This window comes from Pterocles gutturalis, unplaced genomic scaffold, assembly GCF_000699245.1.
Source record: "Pterocles gutturalis isolate BGI_N339 unplaced genomic scaffold, ASM69924v1 scaffold22892, whole genome shotgun sequence".
Classification (NCBI taxonomy): Eukaryota; Metazoa; Chordata; class Aves; order Pterocliformes; family Pteroclidae; genus Pterocles; species Pterocles gutturalis.
The window spans coordinates 1-10909 of NW_010110797.1; the positions used below are offsets into that span (position 1 = coordinate 1).

Below are 10909 nucleotides of genomic sequence, written 5' to 3' on the forward strand. Positions count from 1 at the left end.
CCGAGGAGATGGGCTGTTCGCTGGGCGGTGTCGTCGGGTACCAGGTCCGCTTCGATGACTGCACCACGGAGGTAGGGCTCTGAGGGCTGGGTCCCGGCGGGTGTTGTCCGGGCAGGGGGTGGCGGTGGGCTGTGGCTCAGTTTTTGGCGTGTGGGCCTCTCTGTGGAGTGGCACAGCCCTCTGCCCTCTCCTGGGGCTTTGCCTGCAGAAGGTCTCAGAGCCTTGAGAAGCCATCTGTCCCAGCTGTGGGGAAGCTGCAGTTGTATGTATCATGTAACTCATTTGATCAAGGTTTGTAAACACCCTACAAGTGAGACATTGCAATCTCACGGTGCGTTCTGGACAGATATGTGATCTCTGTAGAAGTGTTTGCTTTGAAATGAAAATCCAGGATAACAACTGAATGTCTAATTAAAACTTTCAGGATACTGCCATCAGGTATATGACCGATGGTTGCTTATTGAGGCAAATACTGGCAGACCCCCTTCTCAGCAAGTACAGTGTCATCATTTTGGATGAAGCCCATGAGCGGAGCCTCAGCACTGTGAGTGTCACCTTTTATTTGTCCTTTGGGTCACTATTTCTCCTTTACTGAGGTCTGCTTATAGCTTTCTTTCACTTCAGCACAATCCCCAAAGATTTTCGCTGACTTTCCATAGATGCACTTATCCTTTTACTGTCCTATGACCACAGAATTGCTGCTTCGTTTATTACATGCTGCCTAATCTTAAAAAAAACCACACACACAAGCAAACAAAACCATGAAACATCTCTCTCACTCAAAGACCTAATGTTTCTTAGGGCGTGTATATGCCTGTGCAAAGAGATTGTGCCTTTTGGGATCATGGAAGTATCTAAACTGACTTAAGTAGCAAAAGCTATCAAATGTCACTCTGACCCTTCTGTGGCAAGCAAAGTGACACTCGAGTCACTCAGTCCTCAAGAGATTGTGTTGTGTGTCAAACAACATATCAGTCCAGCAAACAATTTGCTGGTCCAGCTGGGGAAAAGGGAAAATGTTTTCTGAGTCCTGGTTCTGCCCTCAGGCATCTGAGGGTATTGTAAGTAATTGAGCTAAAGTGATGTAAGAAGTTGCTGCTCCATCACTTGTGTCTAACTAAAAGGAGCAGATTTTTAATCCAGAGTACTGCAGAGTAAATAGACTTGCTGAAGTGATAACGATAAATAGTACAATGAAGGAGGGTGCATGCTCAGTCAGGTAACATATGCTGGACAAAGGTGGTGACTTGTAAAAATGAGTCTGAGGTAACTGCTTGCAAATTACTTGACCCTGAAAGTATAACAATGAAAACCAAACAATTTTAAGTTATACTGATTCTGTTTCTAGGCTGTGAGAAGAGCTGATAAAAAATTAACTAAGTTCTAGAAACTAATTAGCATGCTTACAAGATGACCAGGATAAGTGTATGTATTCTTCTGAGTGCTTAGGCCCTGAAGATGTGATTTTTCTGTCTTCACTGTATAAGTAGGATAAAATCAGTCCCTTTCAAGTTCATCAGGCATGTCTAAGAAAACCAGAGGACTAATGTAAGTTGTTTCTGTTTGTCTGTTAGGATATTTTATTTGGTTTGCTGAAGAAACTATTTCTACAGAAGAAACCACCGGACAGGAAGACGGCCATGAAAGTGGTCGTGATGTCGGCCACCTTGGAGGTAGACAAACTCTCAGAGTTCTTTGGACACTGTTCAGTGCTGCACATTCCAGGAAGAAGTTATCCCGTCAAGGAGATATTCTGCAACCTGCTCAGCCCAAGAGATGTAGGCAGCTCTGCATATGTTACAGAGGTCTGGCCTGTTTTACTTTGTTTCTGTGTCGTGTTCTCTGTTCTTGGTATGATGATCATCTCTGAAAGACCACGAGAATTAGCTGCTGTATTGCTCTGTTCTTAGCATCTCTGCAGGATATAGGGAAGAACTAGTTAGTACTATGAGTACTTTTAGAAAGAGTAAGTGGGATTCCAGCTGTTACTGGCTTGTTTGTTTTTTGTTTCAGGCTGTAAAAGTGACATTGGATATCCACTTAAATGAACCAGAAGGCGACATCTTGGTTTTCCTGACAGGTGTGAATTTTTCTTTCAACAAGTGGTGTTTATTCCAGATGAAGCATGGCGTTGCCAGCTTCCAGGGACTGTCTAGATTGTTCCAGAGCAGTAAGTAGAGAAGGTAAAGTTGCAGGTTGACGCACACAGTCCTGTGAAGTGCTAGTTTTCAGAGCGTGTTTAGGTATATCCATGCGTATGAGATCAGATAAGAAAATCAGTAACTTAAAAATTTGCCTATGCTCTCTTCTTCCTGTGCCAAATTTACTCTTGTTTGTATTGTCTACATGTTTTATTTTGTTGTTAATTCAGGGAGGGAGAATTTCTTTAGCTGCAATTAATGTATGAGCCAGGCACTTATGCAGTCATCTTTTAAGAGTGCCTTGGTGAGAGGCACTGTGTAAAGACTGGATGTCACCTCCTAAACTATCTCTCATAAATATTACTTCCTTCATGTAATGGTGTGGATGACTCTGTAATATTGTCAAAACAATCTTGTTTAAAGATGTTGCAAACCAGGAAGGCAGAATCGTAGCTACATAGGTTGCTTAAATGCTCTTGTATGTTTTTTAGGTCAAATTGAGATAGAAAGAGCTTGTGACTTACTTTTCAAGAAAGCAGAATCGATTGATTACCGGTACGAAGTACATGATCGGTCTGTTGAAGGCTTGCTTATTTTACCATTGTATGGTTCAATGTCAACAGGTAAGAGCATACAATGTCTTTGGCCATGTGATTTTGGACACATGCTAAAGTAGTATCAAATCCATATTTTAAAATGTTGTATGATTCACTTTCTGATTTCATTCAAATTGCTTTCGCTAAGCATTTGAGTAAGCTTGCACAACGTTAGAGGTGTGGTTTGAGATCAGAGCATTGTAACGTAACAGATTGTTTGACTGCCTCTCATTTTAGATCAACAGAAAAGAATATTTTTGCCAGCTCCCACGGGCATTAGAAAATGTGTGGTATCCACAAACATTGCTGCAACATCTCTGACAATAGAAGGAGTCAGGTACTGTTTCCTATCCTTCGTAAGAGCTGTAACAGAGAGAATAATTCAGAAAATGCTAGATTTGGAGAAACACATCTTACTTCCTTCCACTGCTATACCTGCCCCATAATTACCTGTTGCCTTTTTTGTGTGTGTAGTGAATAAAAAAGCTCTTGATACTATAATATAGTCTTACAGATGACTAATACTGTTGGACCCTAATTTGAAATCAAATCCCAGCTCCATTAATGTCCTTGGGTGCTGGGAGGTATTATCTGTAACATCCTGCAGGCTGAACCGTTGCATGGGTGCATCTGACCAGCAAAGTGCAACTCCCTGTTTGCAACAAGTGTAGGGCAGACGAGTTCTTGCTCTGACCAGATGCGTGTAGCAGTTACTTGTCTGTCTGCTGAGACCTCTGTTGTTTTCCTCTCTGATAGAGTATGAATCTTTTTCAGGTACGTAGTAGATAGTGGATTTGTGAAGCAGTTGAATCATAATCCTCGAGTTGGCTTGGACATACTGGAGGTGGTTCCCATTTCAAAGTAAGTTTTTAAAAAGGTTATTTGCTTCATGTTTCTGGGATTTGCTCTGACAATGCTGTGTATTGGTTGATTTAAAAAAAAAAAAAAAGGGAGGGTGGGGTGGGCAGCTCTGAGGCTCCATAATTTAAATCCATTTTGTTTGCTGCTAAATAGGTAGTGGTTCAGGACATATACTTTCCTATAAGTTGCAGGCATTAAGAAGGAATTGACAATACATTTTCTGTAGTCTGAACAATGGCTCTCATGTAATCTTGTGTTTGCTGAATACAACAGCCCAATTCAAAGAAGTTAAAAAATCTGCCCTTGCACAGAAACGTTTCTTCATTCTGCTGGTTGTTGTATAGCTGGATTTCTCAGTTGCTGCACGGTATGATACGTCATCCATGTACACACATAGAAGTTGCTATTATCTATCATAACTGTGTGTGCTTTTTTGGAGAACAACAGAAGGGATCAAGAGTTTGGATTTTTTTTCCCTGTCTTTCTGTTTTGGCAGGAGTGAGGCAAGGCAACGAGCTGGCCGAGCTGGCAGGACATCATCTGGAAAAAGCTATCGGCTGTACAGCAAAGAATTCTGGGAGCAATGTATGCCTGATCACACGGTCCCAGAGATCAAGAGAAGCAGTCTGACATCGGTGATCCTGACCTTGAAGTGCCTTTCTGTGCATGATGTCATAAGGTAACCTCTGTGGAGGGGGGAAGATTATAATTTTCTTCCTGAGTCTCAGCAGTAAGGCAGTAGCAGGCACCAACAGCCTATTGGCAGGAGGCAGGATTATGTCCCCGGCCAACTGTGACACTTTGATACAGTCAGCTTTTCTGCTGTTCTCCTCAGTCTTTAATGGCAGATTGGAGCTTGAGCTCAAGTTCAGTTTGAGGTTCTGCCAAAACTAGCTCCTTCTCTCTGAAATTAAATAGTTCATAGTGTTCCTTTAAAATACTGATGTTTATAACCCGAAAGTTTAGTCTCTGTGGAATGGTTTAATTTTAGGATCACACATATTGCATGGCCATGCTGGGGTTTGTCATCGTTAATTCTTCAGCTTGAGGCTGTACATGTAGTAATACACCCATATGCTGAAGATGCTTGTGTTCCCTTTGGTCAGAAACCTGTATTGGAAGGTTATAGAAGTATTTTAATAAACATGAAAACTAACAAAGCTGTACTGAGTCTGAACAGTGAGATCTTTTTACTTCGTTTTTTACTATAGATTTCCCTATTTGGACCCTCCTGAAGAAAGGCATATTTTAGAAGCTCTCAAGGAACTTTACCAGTGTGGTGCTATTGACAGGTAAAAAAATAAAGGGGTGTAGTCACTACAAGAGTTTAAAATCTAATGGTTTAAGTGGTGTTAGTGAGTTGTTCATGTGGACTAAAGGACTTCCCCCAGCAGTAGAATATGTTTCCTCATTAGACCAGGAAGTTAACTCCTGGGTTTTAATATACTCTGTAAAATCAGGGTTAGAGCGTGGCTTAGGGCTTGAGAGATACAGATTAATTTATCCATATTGTCCTGGAGTTCCTGAGTGACCTCGGACAAATTAACTCAGCTCTCTGTGCTGTAGTTCCTGACTGCAGATCCCAGACTGTTGTGACAAAGGTGCTTGGGCTCTAGCTGTGAGGCCCGTCCAAGAACTCAAGACAGGAAGCAAGATCTTATCCTAAGCTTCCAGGAATTCTTCATGCAAAAAAAAAAGTTATGTTAAGCATCTGAAACACTTAAAAAGCTGGCTTTGCCTGCCATGAAGCATGCATAAGCAAACTGGAGAAAGGTGAAATGTTATTCTGCTAACCACACTTGATTCGTGCCTCCAGCACCTATGTGGGCACACACAGACTGCAGGGTTAGAACAGTCCAGAGGGAAATGCTGCTTTCATGCTGTTTATCAGTATACGGTGGCTGACATTGTGTGTGCATGTTCCACTTCACATTTAAACATAGTTTTATTGATTCTGGTATTTGAATCTTTTTTTCCTGGGATAAGGAGAGGCCACGTGACAAGACTGGGTGAATTCCTGGTGCAGTTTCCCCTCCCTCCCAACCTGAGCTGTGCTGTTTTAAAAGCTGCTTCTCTTGACTGTGAAGATCTGCTGCTTCCCATAGCAGCCATGTTGTCTGTGGAAAATGTCTTCATTCGTCCAGGTAGGAAGCCTCTCATCCCAGAGCAGCCTTGGGAAGGTGGGAATTCTGTTGGACAGGAACATCTCAGCCAGTGGTTAGGCAGCACACACCGCTTCACCTGGAGACCTTTTCTGCAGCTTCCCTCTGCAGGATTTTTTGCTCTCAGTGGTTTTCTGTGCTAATAGTTTGTGAGGCCACAGTATCTTACAAATGTGTCTCATGGTTATAAGTGGGAACTGATTCTGTATTTTGAACAGTGGTAGCACAAGCCTTTGCTTGAGAGTAAAGATACTCCTGCTGGGGAGCAAGCTAGTGTCCTTACTTGGGCCCAGCACTGGTGGGAGATATAAGTGTTTACCTTAAACTAATGTGTTAAATAACACTTATGTTGCAATGTGAGGAAGATTCCTCAAGTGCAATGCCTTGTCTCTCAGAGTATTTTGTAGCAGATCTGCAGGGAAGAATGTTAAGATTAGGACAAATATACGATGGCACTTTGCCCGTATGCTTTTACGGCTTTCTGTGGTCTTGGAGTTAGGGCACGTTGCACACCACGAACTGGATAACAGCTATTCAAAAGACTTCAAAATAGCATGGAATTGGGTTGCATTTGTTCCAAGGCTGTGAGCTGTAAAGGAACATATGGGTAAGCGATTGGATTGCTGAGAGGTCATAAGGGGGAAAACTGTGTTACAGGAGGGAAAAAAACCAAAACAACAAAACACAAAAAAACCATAACACGCCACAGCAGATGTTTTGCTCTTGGCATTTGCTGTTGGCCTAAGTACAGATGACAGGGACTGATTAATATGTTTTTAAAGAGTGGGGTCACCTCTGGATTGGCTTTTCTGTTCAACAACTCTCTTTAACCAAATAGATCTTTTAAGTTATTGTGAGAAGCTCAACTTATGACTGCCTCCATTCCCAGTGTTTTTCTAAATGGAAAATGCAATTTTGCTGCAGTTCCAAGCTAGCACCTCTCACTAGTGCTGAACTCAGTCTCCCATGTCCTCCTTCCTGTATCTCCTTTCCCTTCCAGTGTGCCTCAACCTGTTCCCCCGATCTGTGCTACATATAGTCTTTATAAGCAGCACAGTCTTTGTGTGAGACCTTTGTCCTTTCTAGTCACTCATTGGCTCTTGTCCAGTTATCTCTGTAGTCTATTAACTGTGCCCGTTAGTGCAACAGCTAATGACACTGCTGACAGTACTGATAGCCTGGATTCTGCTCTGGGGTCTTTCTCATTCCCACAAATATGCTTTTGCTTTCCCATCCTCCATCTGGCAGTTTGCCCATGTTATCTGTTCAGCTAGCTCGTGCACACATGTTCGTTACTCTCCAGCAACCCCGTACATTAGGGCACAAACACAGACTCCCATCCTGAAGGGACTTGCTTATGAGCAATATGCACACGAACAGGCCTCCTTATTTCACTGGTGTTACTTGGAATGCCCACAAACTTCTGACATTGCCTGCAGTACAGCAGCAGTGCAATGCGATGGCCTTTGCAGCCATATTCCTCTCTACTTGGGGGAATAGGTTGTGCTGGGGAAGAAATTCTTTAGGTATTTAACACTTGAAATAACAGTTTGGAAATGTTGCTTTTGGCTAGTATATTCCAGGCATTTAGTGAAGGTGAATTCCCACTGAACTCACAGATTGCATTTTTTTCTAGACTCTTATTTATTTTAAGACCTCCATTACCATGGCACTTGAGTACTAGGACAAAAGCCGAGTTAAATAGATTAGATGGTGCTATGATGGGGTGGTTTCAACAGTCTTGTTATTTCTCTCAGGGCAGAACTTTCACTTGATCCTTGTGAGCTGTTTGTTTAAGGTCATTGTTCTTTTATCTTTCCGTGTTGGCATCTGAATTAATTGTGAGAGAAATATGTAGTACCTTTCTTTCTAAGAGACTAGAATTCTTCATCTCTAGTGCTGAGTGATAAGATTAATCACAGATTTATAGCATCTACCTGCTCTTGTTCAGCAGTAGTGGAAGGAGGAAGAACTGTAAATGCAGCTGTGGAGGAGAGACAAATCTAAAAATAACATGAATAAAGAACCAAGGTTGTCAAACATGCTTTGGAGAGATGCTAACAGAAAATGAAGTAGGTGTGATAAATAAAAATGACTTTGTTGAAGTGAGATATAACTTCCTTCCTCAGGTGATCCTCAGAAGCAAAAGGAGGCTGAGCTTCAACACCAGGAACTTTCCTCGCAAGTGGGAGGATGCAATGACTTTGCAACCCTCTTAAATATTTTTGAACAGTGCAAAGCAAGGTATAAAATGATTCCTTACAGAAAGTGGTTTTCATCGCTCGTAACTGCCAGCTGCTGGTGGTTTTTAAATACATTGCATATCTGCACATGTGTGTGCTCATACCTAATTGCAGATTTATAATGTGTGATGATCTGTCATTTCCGTCAAGATGCCTGTTATTTAAACTAACAGTATCTGGCTGTGTAGGTTGCCTTCTTTGTACGACCATAACAAAAAATAGAGGCAACTTTCTGCCTGAAGCTTACAAAGGGCTTCTTTATAATACAAGTATTTCTGTTCTCAGCAAGTCTCCTTCAGCTTGGTGCCAGAAATACTGGATCCATTGGAGAGCTTTAAAATCTGCTTTTAGTGTGGAAAAACAGCTTCGGGAAATAATCAGTAAACTGAAACAGGTAGAAAATATAATTTTTTGATATGATTGAGTTATGTAAGTTTGTATTTAAGACATGTACTGGACTACTGAGCATTTGCCAGATGGCTGCTGCTTTTCTCCAGTAGAAGCTAATCCACTTAGATATTTATTGGAGCATCCTTGCTGTAGCTTGTGTAACTAACAGGTATGATGGTGGTAACAAGCAAGAAGGTTTTTCCTCCTTTCCTCATGGTTTCCGCAGGGTGAGAAACCCAGAGTTTAAAATCCATGGGATGGAGTGGGTATAGCCACTTTTTCATTATGAAAGATCCCAACTCACGTTGTTTTTTCTTTACGTAGCTGCCAGACTTCCCTAAAGAGACATTTGAAGGCTCCAGAACTGAAATACTAAGAAGATGTCTGTGTGCAGGATACTTTATCAATGTAGCTAGGAGGTAAGTAATAAAGTTTGGAGAGGTGAATGGAAAAGATACAATCTATATTTTTTAAAGTAGTAGTTGCATACTGAAACAGAATAGCAAGGCTGTTATTGTTAAAGTAACAAAGTAGCAATTGCAGCGGAAGGTGCTGTTTCTGCACAGGGCTGGACGCTGTGTGGGTACTCTGCTTTTGACTCTCATTCCATTCCTGGGGGAGTTGCTTACCTCCTTGGAATAGTAGTTTTTCTATCTGTGAAATTAACTTGCAAGCTCATGAGTAGTTGCAGATACTAAACCTAAGGGCTTGCAAATGTCCAATTATCATGGCTGTCAAAGACTTCAGTCCCAAACCCTGTTTATTATTGTGGTGTTAAATCTGCAGTGTTACTGTGGTAAATTAGACAGATATGTTTTATTCCTTATTGTATTTTTCACAGTTGAATGCTGGAAGGATCTTCCCCTGCTTATGGAGTATTTTCTTCTATGCTGCTGATGATTTGCTTAGTTAGTGTTGCTGGCAAATCACAGCAAAGTATGTTTCATTATATATATATTTTTTTTTTCCACAAACCTTTCAGATCTGCAGCCAGGACATTCTGCACAATGGACGGCCATGGCAGCATAGTCTATATCCATCCTTCATCTACAGTAAGTTACCAAATTCTGTTACTAAAGTAGCAAAGGATCTGTAAAAGGAATAGGAGGCAGGTCCCTGTCTTCCTCTTCTGTTTGGTTTGTGCTAACTTACAGTCAGGAGAAGCACTGTTGCAGTGTTCATTTTGAGAGTGGGGAAGAGTCTCCCTTCAAATTTGGTAAACATTGGCTTATGAAATGAGTGTGACATAGACTGAGCTTTCTCTCCAGCTCTTTGAATTTCCTGGGGAATTCTAAGCCAGTCATTATACCTCAGTTTCCCAGCCTGAGAATTTAGGGTAATGTCAGCTTTATCTCAGTCTTGCACATGAAGCATTGGAAGATATTCCGATGGAGGGTGCTCTAGAAATAAAAATTATTTTTGATCAGTTCTGAAGTAATATTTTAATTTTTCAGCTGTATAACCAGGAGACTCGCCTCGAGTGGATCATCTTCCATGATGTCACAGTGACATCCAAAATCTATGTCCGGACAGTGTGTCCTGTTCGTTATGAATGGGTCAAAGACTTGCTGCCCAGATTGCATCAGATTGATGCATATGAACTGAGCAGCGTGGCACGGGAAGAAGTAACTGAAGAGGAAATAACCAAGTGGAAACACAAGGAGGAGCTTAAAAGGCAGTGTGGTAAGCACATTACTAGTCCTTATCTATGGCGTGTGCAGTTTTCTTGGTCATTGTGGATGTGTGTGTATATTATTTCACTGAATGCATTCTGGACTAGTAGGTGTTAAGCTGGATGTGCTTAACGTATTTGATATGCGTAGCTCTAGCTGTTTTCTTGTCTTACTACAGCTCTGCAGTCCTTGTTTTCCTGCCTCGGCTGTGCGTGTAGTGCTGTTTGCTTACTGTTTCTTGCCATGCTCCCCCTTTTGGTTTAATACAGCTGACAGAAGCAGAACTTTAACCTAGAGCTGCATAAAGCATTTTGAGTCTAACCATTATTGAAGTTTGCAAAGGGTATCTAGCCATAGATACCCAAAATAATACTGTCCTGAGAGAGAGGAGTCCTAGGGGGGGCTGGAGAGTGAGAAAAAAACAAACAAGCAACAAAAAGACACCAATCCAGAAAACCCCAACAAACAAAAAACACAGGGGGGAGAAAGTAGCATATTTCAGTGAATGTCTCATTCTGAATATGAATTTAAAGTCATACATTTAAACAGTTTTAATTAAAACTGGTGCCTGCTAACTGATCTGGCTGCTTGACATTCTTTGAATTCTTCTGCCAGCAGGTTTCATAGAGGAGCCAAGTATTCGAAGGGCCTCTTTACTCCTGAGTTGACCCTTCCAAAACATGTATTTAACATACAGTATGGGCACTGGCAGTATAGATTCTCTTCAGTTTCCTTAACAACAGAAAAAATGTAGACTCTTATGCTCAGACCAGCGTCTCTTTCGATCCTGCATTACTGTATAGAATAACCATTTTAAATGATACAAACCTGAATGGGATTTGG

At 41.5% G+C, this 10909-nt stretch overlaps 1 protein-coding gene across 1 annotated transcript; it reads left to right on the plus strand.

Moving 5' to 3' along the window:
- Positions 1-8: 8 nt before the first annotated feature.
- On the plus strand, positions 9-10076 carry DHX40 (DEAH (Asp-Glu-Ala-His) box polypeptide 40; the record flags this gene model as incomplete). Its single annotated transcript, XM_010073540.1, has 15 exons — positions 9-71; positions 425-544; positions 1575-1805; positions 2014-2080; positions 2633-2764; positions 2975-3074; positions 3512-3598; positions 4095-4277; positions 4810-4890; positions 5585-5742; positions 7890-8004; positions 8289-8397; positions 8718-8812; positions 9376-9445; positions 9848-10076. Coding segments are annotated over 15 exons (1840 nt in total), but the record flags the coding sequence as incomplete, so codon positions are not given.
- Between the last annotated feature and the right edge of the window lie 833 nt (positions 10077-10909).